Here is a 14831-nt window from a genome sequence, read left to right on the forward strand (position 1 = left end):
GATAGAAGTCCATGGCGACTTACTCTATGATGGTTAAAAGTTAGTAGGAGGGTCGTAGTACTAGCCTTGTTGTGAAAATGGGTCTCCTAAGTCTTTCTTGTAAGACACTGACAGCTGAGTTAGAACAAAGCGTTTCTAACCATAACAGACTCTCTTGGCCCAAGGACAGCTTGAATCCAACCAGAAATGACCATCCAATAAGTCACTCCTTGCTTTATCACTCTTAGGTCAGAATTTTTTTCCTAATCTAGAAAGGAAATCCGTAATGGTTCTGTACATTACTATAGTCAAATTAGATAATTGACAGTGGAATTCCAGCAGTTAAGCTGTGGCAGACTTCCTATCACAGATCATTTGAAAGATCAAACAAACATAATTAAACATAACTATTCTGAGATTAAAGCTGAATTAACAGTTGAAAATTACTTTGATAACAGCACTTTAGTTTTGGTCTGCAGTACTGAAGAGTTTGTGTAGATCTTGTTTGAGATAATGACATTGCTTCCATCCAGTGCAAATGCAACATCTGCTTGTTTACAGCTTGCAGAAAAAATTCAAGAGTATGAAGACAACAGATGCACATCTCGACAAGGTAATTACAACAAGCACTGCTTCAGTCTCGCTGTTAGAAGATAGTTCAGGATAACTGCAACCATGGCATACTAATCATCTTATTTTTTCAGAAGGTTTCAGGTAGAGAATAGTATGTTTAAGATCTCTGGAATATTACACTGAATGCCATGTACTTTGATATAGATAGATAGTAAATGTATATACTGAGTTCTGCTTTCAAATATGGTTTAAGAGTTCTATTGTTGGAAACAGTGTTCTTGTACATGGAGAGCATTACTACAACAGACAAGTAATACTATTCTTTCAATATTTGTCCTTATTGAGCAATTGAGATTTGAGAATTGAGCCCTATACTTACACCTGATATTTATCCCGTAGGTCGAAATGATGTCAGTGTTTGTAGATATTGGGGAGTTGCTGTTCACAACTTTGCATTAATTAAGGTGTTAGAGAGACACATTCTGTGAGTGCTTCCCTTCGTTTTTACACAGAAAATCAACAGATCAACCTGTAACAGTGAATTAGGTTTTCCTATAAATTTGATATAAATCCTATAACCGCACGTGTGCTAGAAGGTTAGGAATGTGAAATGCTTTGTTTTTCCAGATATGTAACCCAGCTTTTATTTATGTCAGGGTAGAATCTTCTCTCTTGCTCTGTGCAATAAAACAATCCTTGCATATTACAGTTTAAATTGCATTTTTATCTTGGTGATTGTGTTTTATTTAGAGAGAAAATACAGTATTTTGTCTGTTTTGTGGTTTTGATTTTTAATAAATAATTGAAGGGGAAAGGGTCTGGCCTGTCACTCCTTTAGAGTATAAGCAGTTCTGTGCTAAATGCTGCTTTTAAGCATCTATCTTGTCTGTCTTGTGTGTCTTTCCATTTACAGGACATAGTGACAGTAACACTTGAAGTCCTAGGAAATATGAAGGAAGAAAACGTTAATCTCTTTATACAGGTAAATATGAATACATCGCAGTCAAGTGCGAAATCATTGTGTCCTTTTGTAGAAAATCATCTTACGCTGTTGTGTTTGTGAAAACATTTTTCCTCTTTGTAGAATCTTCTGTGGGAAAAGAATGTGAAAGATAGGACTGGATGTACCATGGATGTCATAAGACTGAAGGTTTGCCTGCAACTTCCAACCTCTTTGTTTTGTGCTTTCCCTCTTTTTAAATGGAAAGAAACTGCAGTGTATTGTCAGCCACATACAGGTCAAAGAGCAGACAAAAGAGAGAACATCAGTTTGTCATTGATCCATGTAGAGACACTTAAATACCTGCCAGCCAATGAGACCACTCAAGGTAGCTGACAGAGAAGCAAACCACAGTACTACTTGCTGTGTAGTGAAAGGGGAGACTTGCAGTCCCAAACATGAGTGGGACAGGATGAATGATCAGGACATAAGTGAAAGGAGGTGATGTTGTTTTCCCCTCCTTTGCTCTGAAAGGTCTCATCCATTTCACCTAGATGGCTCCTTATCTAGGGATGTAGTTACAGGTTTCTGTCCATGATTACAGTTATTGGCATAATAAACAGAAGTTTAACTGAGTGTAACAATGCAGCACAGTGCTAGCTATGGTCCCCCTAAAATTTTTTGATTACATCAGGCTGCAGTTTTAAAGATGTGATTTACACATAAGTGTATTCATCCCCGTGTACGATTCATTGCATAGTTCTGAGGTGAACGTTGGTGATGCTTGAGGATATACTTTCATTTTCCTTAAACCACAAAGCTAAGTAAATGATAAAAAAGTCGATTGTATGATTAGACAAGGTCTAAGGAAAACAATCAAATGTGCTGTGATTTGTTTCCTGAGAACATATGTGTGTCACAGGCAGCAAGGTAATTATTTCTACTTCACTGGAAGAAAGGTTTATTTCTTGACAAGTAGAACAACAGCAGCATAAAGCCGGCAGTGCTGATGCACTTCAAGCTGTCTGTTGTACTCCTTAGCTGTACTGCTGATTAGAAGTATGCTTCTGTTGTACTAAGCTTTGGGATCCGAGTAATATTTACATTCTATTTTAGACAGTTTTCAAGTGATGAAAACTCTTTTAGTGCAACGTTTGGCATGTGAGTTAATGGACTTAGTTTTGAAAGTATTCCATTGTTAATTCCATTGCTAGTCATTTCACCACACAGATATTTGTTCTTTCTCTGCTATTGAGAGATTCTGTTTCAAGACAGTGTAAGTGTTAAGCATGAGAACTCAGTGGGAACAGACTCAGCATTTTTGCCTATTTTACATCACCTTGGACAGGTGATGAGGCTTTCATAGAGACATATATCATACATACAATCAAAGTGGCATGGTAGGAGATGACATTGAAATTTGCACAAATATTCCAGGTAACCGTCCAAATGAGAAGCTGAAGGCAGAGTATAGCAAAGTATAATTGAGAAGCTGAAGGCAGAGTATAGCAAAGTATAATTCTTAATTGTAAGAATGGTTGTTACAAGAGATGACTCTGTTGCATTGTTATTTTGATCAACCTCTGCATATTTGTCAGAGGTTTTTCCCTGCTCTGTGTACTTGTAAAGTTGTTTTGTTTTTCTTTTTTTCTCCATAAGTATTTTGTTTTTAAAGGTTTGTTTATATACTCTAACAGTTATTTTTCTGGTAAGGGACTGGTATCTATTCAAGGCAAATCTCATCAAGAGATAGTCCAAGGTGTCCATGAGCTGTATGATCTGGAAGAGACTGCAATAGAATGGAAAGAAGATGAAAAAAGAACCAATAGGTTCATTCCCAGGGTGAGAGAGTGAGGCAGACTACTACATACTGGATCGGATTAACAGCTGATGTAGTTGCCTGGAAGTAGAATAAAATGTCAGGTAACAGAGGCATCTAAGTAAAGTGTACTGAAAGAACAGACCTACAGAACAGTGAGGATTGGTAAGTGCAGAAATAGTTTTTCATTTCTAGCTTTTTCATTGATAGTTGGCCATAAAAATAGTTCCTTACAATGTAGTCACTTAAGCGGTATGAATGAAAATCATACATTGTGTAAAATGATTTTGGCATAGTTTAAATGCAAATTAATTTGAGCATTTTTTAAACATGCTTAATCCATCTGTTTTAATTATTGTCTAGCACTTGAGACAGGAGAAGCGAGAAGGCCTTGTCAATGAAGCATCTCGGTATGGATATCAAAACCACTTTTTTAATCATAGTCAGTGACTGCACTGTGCGGAAGATCATTCAAAATTGATTCTTTTTCTTTTCTAAGGTTTTCCCCTCCCTTGCTTTTAAACAAAGGTAGAAAACAAAAATTACTCTGTACTTCATTTGATCATTCTGCTTAGATATGAATTTTCTAATAAGTAGGTTGATCTGAAAATAATGCCCCCTCTTTTTTTCCATGGAAACTACAACAGATGGAGTAGAAATAACAGGTTGAAAGAAGCTTCAGCTACAAAAACAGTTTTCAGTATAGTCTCCTCACCATTAGCTATACATTTTTGCTAGCAGTGAAAAAGCCTCAGCATGCTGTGCTTGTAAACATTTCAGTGGCCATGGCTTGTCTTTCATGTCACTGGCTGCTGCTACTTTTGTCTCCGGAAATGCACAAGCCGCAAGTCACCTCAAGAAGCTAATACTGTAGTCATTCCATGATGTTTTAGTTGGCTGATGGTTTGGTTAATGTTTGCCTTCCTGTACTAACAATCTAGTAATTTTACAGTGCTATGAGAGACATACTGCTTCTGCCTTACAAAAAACTGCTTGTTCAAGGTGTTCCTTTTTTCTTATTCCAAATGCATAGGCAGGTTGCATTAGCTGATCTTGTATTCGTCAATAAAACGGATTTGGTGTCAAGGGAAGAATTGAATAAAGTCAGAACAACTGTCAGGTATGAAATTTCTGGTATAACCATGACATTGTACATGCTCAAATGTTATTAGAAATTAGATCTCATGATTGTTCCAACAGATCATGTAGTGAAAAAGAGCAGTGAGAAAGCAGTGAAAAAGAGTCTGCCCCATTCTGGAGATGTTTCCAGTGCATTTCTGTGCTTCCACAGTCTTATCAGCTTGCCTAAGTAAGATTTGATGTTACCTGCTCAGAAGTGTAGAATTATAGAATAGAATCAAAGAATGCTCTTAAGTTGGAAGGAACCTTCAAGGACCATTGACTCCAACCTCTGGCTCTACTCAGGACCACCCAAAATTCCAATTCTATGTCTGAGAGCTTTCTCCAAATGTTCCTTGAACTCTGGCTGCTTGGGGCTGTTCCATGTCTACCGCCCTCTGGTGAAGAACCTTTTCCTAATACCCAACCTGACCCTCTTCTGGTGCAACTCCACACTGTTTCCTTGGCTAAATTAGGCCTAAAAAATGCCTTATAATAGACCTTTGTCTTAAGTGCTCACATTCTTATACTATTGGGCAGCTGTTGCCATTTGTCTGAGTTAACTACGGGGGGCAATGTCTGCTAGTCCATACATGTTTATTAGCAAATCTAAAGGGGTATGGAAGATATCTGAATAATTGTCATGGATGTAAAAGAACAAATGGGCTGAATCAAAGCAGTGTTCAATGGTGTGTTCCATCTTTCTCAGTACCCTGACAGACAAAAAGGAATATTGAGAAATACTTTGCAACGTTATTTGTGGTTCAGACTCTTGAGAATTCTTAACCTTGCAGTTTGTACGGGGAGAAGAAAAATGCTATGTTCAGTAGTAATATTTTATTGTCAGAAGTTGTGAATTTTGACCTTGGTTCGGCTATAAAATGTCACAAAAGCAAACTTTTTCTTGATGCCTCTTGGACTGTAAAACATTGAGTAACAGTGTGAGAGATGGCGTTATGTTTCTTGTATTGCTCTACATTGTTAAATTGTTCAATCGATATATTAGAGTTGCGTTTGCACCTCATTTTGCTTTTTTCTATTTGTTTTAGGTCAATAAATGGACTTGTTGAAATTTTGGAGACACAAAGGTCGAGGTATTAGATTAACCTGTATTCCAACAAGCACCAAATCCTGTCCCACTGACATTATTTTTACAAATCTTTCATTATGATCTGTTGGCTGTGCACATGCATACCTACCTGTACTGTGTTTTAATGTGTGCTTGTGTTCGAAGAGGTACAGAACGATTGTTCCCATCAGAGAATTAGATAACACTTAGGCATCCAATTCAAATCACATCTTTTAGAAAACAGATTCTTGTGTGGGTTTTTTTGTTTGTTTGTTTGTTTGTTTGTTTAGTATTAATTTATTTTTTAACTGTATTCACTAAAATTCCCTTTTTATGCTCCCATATTACTGTACAGCTGAAAGCTGCTTTACTCCATGGTAGGTAGCACTGACTGCTGACATCTGAAAATAGGGCTAGCTTCTGGTGCTTTGCATTGGAATAAGAGATCAGGAAAAAAAAACAACAGACATGAACAATTATTTATATGTTTAAAAATGAGTAATCGAAGCTTCAGTACACATAATTCTTACATGCAGTGAAAATACAAAGCTTTCTTTCTCTCCCTATCTGTGCAGAGTTGATCTTTCCAATGTGCTGGACCTGCATGCTTTTGACAGTCTATCTGGAATCAGGTATGGCAATAATTTCACTTTTATTAAAAGTAATGCTCATTGCATAGGTAGACGCATGAAGTAGGTACATTTACATTTAGGCAGAGTCTGCATCTGAATTTCTGTTCCATGTTCTAGTTCAGACACTTGTTTACAATTATCAGTAAGAGTGAGAAGTAATAGAAAGAGGATGTTTTTCCACTTGAGATACATGCAGCAAAAAATTGTAGGGTTTGTAAAATGAAATGAGAGCCAAAGCACCCATGATTGTTTGGCGTTTTCCCCCCGTTTCCCTTGTTGAGGCTTTAAGTTGTCCATTAGTACTACTAGTAATCAATAAGATCTCAGTGCTTTTTCTGGTTCTCTTAAAACTCAGAGGATTTAATTTTTTTCTTGCTTTACATTGTGATGAACTGGAGACCTTAGTTTTCACAGGAAACTCTGAGTTCCACAACAACCTAAGCCTTGGAAATGTTGTTCAGCGTGTTCCTGGATCCGTTATGTCCTCTGGTTCTTTTATGACTAAGAGGCTCAGCTTTAAATTAGGAAACACTGCACAGTGTGCAGTGGGAATTAGCTTTGGGAATGAGTTAAGTAGAAAGTGGTGTATAGTATTTCACTTCATTTTATACTGCACATTTTACTCTTAGAAGCAATGGCTTTGTTCCTTTTTTACTTCCTAACATAGTTTCAAAAAGTGATGCCCAACAAATCATCCCACAGATGTCAGAAGTTACTTTTTTGTTTTATAAAGATGTAAGAGTGTAAAATGTAGATAGAAGTCCATGGCGACTTACTCTATGATGGTTAAAAGTTAGTAGGAGGGTCGTAGTACTAGCCTTGTTGTGAAAATGGGTCTCCTAAGTCTTTCTTGTAAGACACTGACAGCTGAGTTAGAACAAAGCGTTTCTAACCATAACAGACTCTCTTGGCCCAAGGACAGCTTGAATCCAACCAGAAATGACCATCCAATAGGTCACTCCTTGCTTTATCACTCTTAGGTCAGAATTTTTTTCCTAATCTAGAAAGGAAATCCGTAATGGTTCTGTACATTACTATAGTCAAATTAGATAATTGACAGTGGAATTCCAGCAGTTAAGCTGTGGCAGACTTCCTATCACAGATCATTTGAAAGATCAAACAAACATAATTAAACATAACTATTCTGAGATTAAAGCTGAATTAACAGTTGAAAATTACTTTGATAACAGCACTTTAGTTTTGGTCTGCAGTACTGAAGAGTTTGTGTAGATCTTGTTTGAGATAATGACATTGCATCCATCCAGTGCAAATGCAACATCTGCTTGTTTACAGCTTGCAGAAAAAATTGGAGAGTATGAAGACAACAGATGCACATCTCGACAAGGTAATTACAACAAGCACTGCTTCAGTCTCGCTGTTAGAAGATAGTTCAGGATAACTGCAACCATGGCATACTAATCATCTTATTTTTTCAGAAGGTTTCAGGTAGAGAATAGTATGTTTAAGATCTCTGGAATATTACACTGAATGCCATGTACTTTGATATAGATAGATAGTAAATGTATATACTGAGTTCTGCTTTCAAATATGGTTTAAGAGTTCTATTGTTGGAAACAGTGTTCTTGTACATGGAGAGCATTACTACAACAGACAAGTAATACTATTCTTTCAATATTTGTCCTTATTGAGCAATTGAGATTTGAGAATTGAGCCCTATACTTACACCTGATATTTATCCCGTAGGTCGAAATGATGTCAGTGTTTGTAGATATTGGGGAGTTGCTGTTCACAACTTTGCATTAATTAAGGTGTTAGAGAGACACATTCTGTGAGTGCTTCCCTTCGTTTTTACACAGAAAATCAACAGATCAACCTGTAACAGTGAATTAGGTTTTCCTATAAATTTGATATAAATCCTATAATCACACGTGTGCTAGAAGGTTAGGAATGTGAAATGCTTTGTTTTTCCAGATATGTAACCCAGCTTTTATTTATGTCAGGGTAGAATCTTCTCTCTTGCTCTGTGCAATAAAACAATCCTTGCATATTACAGTTTAAATTGCATTTTTATCTTGGTGATTGTGTTTTATTTAGAGAGAAAATACAGTATTTTGTCTGTTTTGTGGTTTTGATTTTTAATAAATAATTGAAGGGGAAAGGGTCTGGCCTGTCACTCCTTTAGAGTATAAGCAGTTCTGTGCTAAATGCTGCTTTTAAGCATCTATCTTGTCTGTCTTGTGTGTCTTTCCATTTACAGGACATAGTGACAGTAACACTTGAAGTCCTAGGAAATATGAAGGAAGAAAACGTTAATCTCTTTATACAGGTAAATATGAATACATCGCAGTCAAGTGCGAAATCATTGTGTCCTTTTGTAGAAAATCATCTTACGCTGTTGTGTTTGTGAAAACATTTTTCCTCTTTGTAGAATCTTCTGTGGGAAAAGAATGTGAAAGATAGGACTGGATGTACCATGGATGTCTTAAGACTGAAGGTTTGCCTGCAACTTCCAACCTCTTTGTTTTGTGCTTTCCCTCTTTTTAAATGGAAAGAAACTGCAGTGTATTGTCAGCCACATACAGGTCAAAGAGCAGACAAAAGAGAGAACATCAGTTTGTCATTGATCCATGTAGAGACACTTAAATACCTGCCAGCCAATGAGACCACTCAAGGTAGCTGACAGAGAAGCAAACCACAGTACTACTTGCTGTGTAGTGAAAGGGGAGACTTGCAGTCCCAAACATGAGTGGGACAGGATGAATGATCAGGACATAAGTGAAAGGAGGTGATGTTGTTTTCCCCTCCTTTGCTCTGAAAGGTCTCATCCATTTCACCTAGATGGCTCCTTATCTAGGGATGTAGTTACAGGTTTCTGTCCATGATTACAGTTATTGGCATAATAAACAGAAGTTTAACTGAGTGTAACAATGCAGCACAGTGCTAGCTATGGTCCCCCTAAAATTTTTTGATTACATCAGGCTGCAGTTTTAAAGATGTGATTTACACATAAGTGTATTCATCCCCGTGTACGATTCATTGCATAGTTCTGAGGTGAACGTTGGTGATGCTTGAGGATATACTTTCATTTTCCTTAAACCACAAAGCTAAGTAAATGATAAAAAAGTCGATTGTATGATTAGACAAGGTCTAAGGAAAACAATCAAATGTGCTGTGATTTGTTTCCTGAGAACATATGTGTGTCACAGGCAGCAAGGTAATTATTTGTACTTCACTGGAAGAAAGGTTTATTTCTTGACAAGTAGAACAACAGCAGCATAAAGCCAGCAGTGCTGATGCACTTCAAGCTGTCTGTTGTACTCCTTAGCTGTACTGCTGATTAGAAGTATGCTTCTGTTGTACTGAGCTTTGGGATCCGAGTAATATTTACATTCTATTTTAGACAGTTTTCAAGTGATGAAAACTCTTTTAGTGCAACGTTTGGCATGTGAGTTAATGGACTTAGTTTTGAAGGTATTCCATTGTTAATTCCATTGCTAGTCATTTCACCACACAGATATTTGTTCTTTCTCTGCTATTGAGAGATTCTGTTTCAAGACAGTGTAAGTGTTAAGCATGAGAAGTCAGTGGGAACAGACTCAGCATTTTTGCCTATTTTACATCACCTTGGACAGGTGATGAGGCTTTCATAGAGACATATATCATACATACAATCAAAGTGGCATGGTAGGAGATGACATTTAAATTTGCACAAATATTCCAGGTAACCGTCCAAATGAGAAGCTGAAGGCAGAGTATAGCAAAGTATAATTCTTAATTGTAAGAATGGTTGTTACAAGAGATGACTCTGTTGCATTGTTATTTTGATCAACCTCTGCATATTTGTCAGAGGTTTTTCCCTGCTCTGTGTACTTGTAAAGTTGTTTTGTTTTTCTTTTTTTCTCCATAAGTATTTTGTTTTTAAAGGTTTGTTTATATACTCTAACAGTTATTTTTCTGGTAAGGGACTGGTATCTATTCAAGGCAAATCTCATCAAGAGATAGTCCAAGGTGTCCATGAGCTGTATGATCTGGAAGAGACTGCAATAGAATGGAAAGAAGATGAAAAAAGAACCAATAGGTTCATTCCCAGGGTGAGAGAGTGAGGCAGACTACTACATACTGGATCGGATTAACAGCTGATGTAGTTGCCTGGAAGTAGAATAAAATGTCAGGTAACAGAGGCATCTAAGTAAAGTGTACTGAAAGAACAGACCTACAGAACAGTGAGGATTGGTAAGTGCAGAAATAGTTTTTCATTTCTAGCTTTTTCATTGATAGTTGGCCATAAAAACAGTTCCTTACAACGTAGTAACTTAAGCAGTATGAATGAAAATCATACATTGTGTAAAATGATTTTGGCATAGTTTAAATGCAAATTAATTTGAGCATTTTTTAAACATGCTTAATCCATCTGTTTTAATTATTGTCTAGCACTTGAGACAGGAGAAGCGAGAAGGCCTTGTCAATGAAGCATCTCGGTATGGATATCAAAACCACTTTTTTAATCATAGTCAGTGACTGCACTGTGCGGAAGATCATTCAAAATTGATTCTTTTTCTTTTCTAAGGTTTTCCCCTCCCTTGCTTTTAAACAAAGGTAGAAAACAAAAATTACTCTGTACTTCATTTGATCATTCTGCTTAGATATGAATTTTCTAATAAGTAGGTTGATCTGAAAATAATGCCTCCTCTTTTTTTCCATGGAAACTACAACAGATGGAGTACAAATAACAGGTTGAAAGAAGCTCAACTTTGAGCTACAAAAACAGTTTTCAGTATAGTCTCCTCACCATTAGCTATACATTTTTGCTAGCAGTGAAAAAGCCTCAGCATGCTGTGCTTGTAAACATTTCAGTGGCCATGGCTTGTCTTTCATGTCACTGGCTGCTGCTACTTATGTCTCCTGAAATGCACAAGCCACAAGTCACCTCAAGAAGCTAATACTGTAGTCATTCCATGATGTTTTAGTTGGCTGATGGTTTGGTTAATGTTTGCCTTCCTGTACTAACTAACAATCTAGTAATTTTACAGCGCTATGAGAGACATACTGCTTCTGCCTTACAAAAAACTGCTTGTTCAAGGTATTCCTTTTTTCTTTTTCCAAATGCATAGGCAGGTTGCATTAGCTGATCTTGTAATCATCAATAAAACGGATTTGGTGTCAAGGGAAGAATTGAATAAAGTCAGAACAACTGTCAGGTATGAAATTTCTGGTATGTTTCGTGACATTGTACATGCTCAAATGTTATTAGAAATTAGATCTCATGATTGTTCCAACAGATCGTGTAGTGAAAAAGAGCAGTGAGAAAGCAGTGAAAAAGAGTCTACCCCTTTCTGGAGATGTTTCCAGTGCATTTCTGTGCTTCCACAGTCTTATCAGCTTGCCTAAGTAAGATTTGATGTTACCTGCTCAGAAGTGTAGAATTATAGAATAGAATCCAAGAATGCTCTTAAGTTGGAAGGAACCTTCAAGGACCATTGACTCCAACCTCTGGCTCTACTCAGGACCACCCAAAATTCCAATTCTATGTCTGAGAGCTTTCTCCAAATGTTCCTTGAACTCTGGCTGCTTGGGGCTGTTCCATGTCTACCGCCCTCTGGTGAAGAACCTTTTCCCAATACCCAACCTGACCCTCTTCTGGTGCAACTCCACACCGTTTCCTTGGCTAAATTAGGCCTAAAAAATGCCTTATAATAGACCTTTGTCTTAAGTGCTCACATTCTTATACTATTGGGCAGCTGTTGCCATTTGTCTGAGTTAACTACGGGGGGCAATGTCTGCTAGTCCATACATGTTTATTAGCAAATATAAAGGGGTATGGAAGATATCTGAATAATTGTCATGGATGTAAAAGAACAAACGGGCTGAATCAAAGCAGTGTTCAAAGGTGTGTTCCATCTTTCTCAGTACCCTGACAGACAAAATGGAATATTGAGAAATACTTTGCAACGTTATTTGTGGTTCAGACTCTTGAGAATTCTTAACCTTGCAGCTTGTACTGGGAGAAGAAAAATGCTCTGTTCAGTAGTAATATTTTATTGTCAGAAGTTGTGAATTTTGACCTTGGTTCGGCTATAAAATGTCACAAAAGCAAACTTTTTCTTGATGCCTCCTGGACTGTAAAACATTGAGTAACAGTGTGAGAGATGTCGTTATGTTTCTTGTATTGCTCTACATTGTTAAATTGTTCAATCGATATATTACAGTTGCATTTGCACCTCATTTTGCTTTTTTCTATTTGTTTTAGGTCAATAAATGGACTTGTTGAAATTTTGGAGACACAAAGGTCGAGGTATTAGATTAACCTGTATTACAACAAGCACCAAATCCTGTCCCACTGACATTATTTTTACAAATCTTTCATTATGATCTGTTGGCTGTGCACATGCATACCTACCTGTACTGTGTTTTAATGTGTGCTTGTGTTCGAAGAGGTACAGAACGATTGTTCCCATCAGAGAATTAGATAACACTTAGGCATCCAATTCAAATCACATCTTTTAGAAAACAGATTCTTGTGTGGGTTTTTTTGTTTGTTTGTTTGTTTGTTTGTTTAGTATTAATTTATTTTTTAACTGTATTCACTAAAATTCTCTTTTTATGCTCCCATATTACTGTACAGCTGAAAGCTGCTTTACTCCATGGTAGGTAGCACTGACTGCTGACATGTGAAAATAGGGCTAGCTTCTGGTGCTTTGCATTGGAATAAGAGATCAGGAAAAAAAAACAACAAACATGAACAATTATTTGTATGTTTAAAAATGAGTAATCGAAGCTTCAGTACACATAATTCTTACATGCAGTGAAAATACAAAGCTTTCTTTCTCTCCCTATCTGTGCAGAGTTGATCTTTCCAATGTGCCGGACCTGCATGCTTTAGACAGTCTATCTGGAATCAGGTATGGCAATAATTTCACTTTTATTAAAAGTAATGCTCATTGCATAGATACACGCATGAAGTAGGTACATTTACATTTAGGCAGAGTCTGCATCTGAATTTCTGTTCCATGTCCTAGTTCAGACACTTGTTTACAATTCTCAGTAAGAGTAAGAAGTACTAGAAAGAGGATGTTTTTCCACTTGAGATACATGCAGCAAAAGACTGTAGGGTTTGTAAAATGAAATGAGAGCCAAAGCACCCATGATTGTTTGGCGTTTTCCCCCCGTTTCCCTTGTTGAGGCTTTAAGTTGTCCATTAGTACTACTATTAATAAGATCTCAGTGCTTTTTTCTGGTTCTCTTAAAACTCAGAGGATTTAATTTTTTTCTTGCTTTACATTGTGATGAACTGGAGACCTTAGTTTTCACAGGAAACTCTGAGTTCCACAACAACCTAAGCCTTGGAAATGTTGTTCAGCGTGTTCCTGGATCCGTTATGTCCTCTGGTTCTTTTATGACTAAGAGGCTGAGCTTTAAATTAGCAAACACTGCACAGTGTGCAGTGGGAATTAGCTTTGGGAATGAGTTAAGTAGAAAGATGTGTATAGTATTTCACTTCATTTTATACTGCACATTTTACTCTTAGAAGCAATGGCTTTGTTCCTTTTTTACTTCCGAACATAGTTTCAAAAAGTGATGCCCAACAAATCATCCCACAGATGTCAGAAGTTACTTTTTTGTTTTATAAAGATGTAAGAGTGTAAAATGTAGATAGAAGTCCATGGCGACTTACTCTATGATGGTTAAAAGTTAGTAGGTCGTAGTACTAGCCTTGTTGTGAAGATGGGTCTCCTAAGTCTTTCTTGTAAGACACTGACAGCTGAGTTAGAACAAAGCGTTTCTAACCATAACAGACTCTCTTGGCCCAAGGACAGCTTGAATCCAACCAGAAATGACCATCCAATAGGTCACTCCTTGCTTTATCACTCATACGTCAGAATTTTTTTCCTAATCTAGAAAGGAAATCCGTAATTGTTCTGTACATTACTATAGTCAAATTAGATAATTGACAGTGGAATTCCAGCAGTTAAGCTGTGGCAGACTTCCTATCACAGATCATTTGAAAGATCAAACAAACATAATTAAACATAACTATTCTGAGATTAAAGCTGAATTAACAGTTGAAAATTACTTTGATAACAGCACTTTAGTTTTGGTCTGCAGTACTGAAGAGTTTGTGTAGATCTTGTTTGAGATAATGACATTGCATCCATCCAGTGCAAATGCAACATCTGCTTGTTTACAGCTGGCAGAAAAAATTCGAGAGTATGAAGACAACAGATGCACATCTCGACAAGGTAATTATAACAAGCACTGCTTCAGTCTCGCTGTTAGAAGATAGTTCAGGATAACTGCAGCCATGGCATACTAATCATCTTATTTTTTCAGAAGGTTTCAGGTAGAGAATAGTATGTTTAAGATCTCTGCAATATTACCCTGAATGCCATGTACTTTGATACAGATAGATAGTAAATGTATATACTGAGTTCTGCTTTCAAATATGGCTTAAGAGTAATTCACAACATCCTTCTCTCCACATTGGGAAGATATAAATTTGATTGGTGAACTTTTCTATGAATGAAGAATTGGATGTAGGATTGGGTCCAGAGACAGCTTGTCAGTGGCTCAATGTCTGGATGGAGTTTGGTGATGATTGGTGCCCGCTCTACAAAACTGACAGAACAACACCGTTTTTATCAGGACACACTCTGTAAGATTTACTTTTTCTTTAATTATTTATTTTTTAATTTTTTTCCTTTGCCAAAGAAAAGTGGGAGTGTCATCAGCTTTTCCATAGCA

The 14831-nt window shown here is 36.9% G+C and overlaps 3 protein-coding genes across 10 annotated transcripts in view; all 3 read left to right on the forward strand.

The window, feature by feature from the left end:
• Nucleotides 1–4338, forward strand: part of LOC146751162 (putative COBW domain-containing protein 7) — a 41555-nt gene extending 37217 nt beyond the window's left edge. For 7 of the 8 annotated variants that reach the window (XR_014941829.1, XR_014941825.1, XR_014941831.1 and 4 more), the window contains 3 exons: nt 541–592; nt 1466–1534; nt 1637–4338. The gene's annotated coding sequence lies outside the window, so the exon portion shown is untranslated. The remainder of the gene's footprint in view (nt 1–540; nt 593–1465; nt 1535–1636) is intronic. The other variant, XR_014941826.1, reaches the window with a different exon arrangement.
• LOC146751163 (putative COBW domain-containing protein 7) lies at nt 12–10561 on the forward strand. The gene is made up of 9 exons (XM_085535462.1): nt 12–32; nt 3675–3721; nt 4345–4431; nt 5480–5524; nt 6075–6131; nt 7425–7476; nt 8350–8418; nt 8521–8674; nt 10524–10561. Exons 1-9 carry the CDS (start codon nt 12–14, stop codon nt 10559–10561), a joined length of 570 nt encoding a protein of 189 aa, XP_085391588.1.
• Nucleotides 9188–14383, forward strand: LOC146751164 (putative COBW domain-containing protein 7). The gene is made up of 4 exons (XM_085535463.1): nt 9188–11290; nt 12340–12384; nt 12935–12991; nt 14278–14383. Exons 1-4 carry the CDS (start codon nt 11127–11129, stop codon nt 14381–14383), a joined length of 372 nt encoding a protein of 123 aa, XP_085391589.1. The 5' UTR covers nt 9188–11126.
• Nucleotides 14384–14831: the final 448 nt, after the last annotated feature.

Source organism: Coturnix japonica, unplaced genomic scaffold (assembly GCF_054131305.1).
Source record: "Coturnix japonica strain WE unplaced genomic scaffold, WE-NBRP24 Scf123, whole genome shotgun sequence".
NCBI classification, from domain to species: Eukaryota; Metazoa; Chordata; class Aves; order Galliformes; family Phasianidae; genus Coturnix; species Coturnix japonica.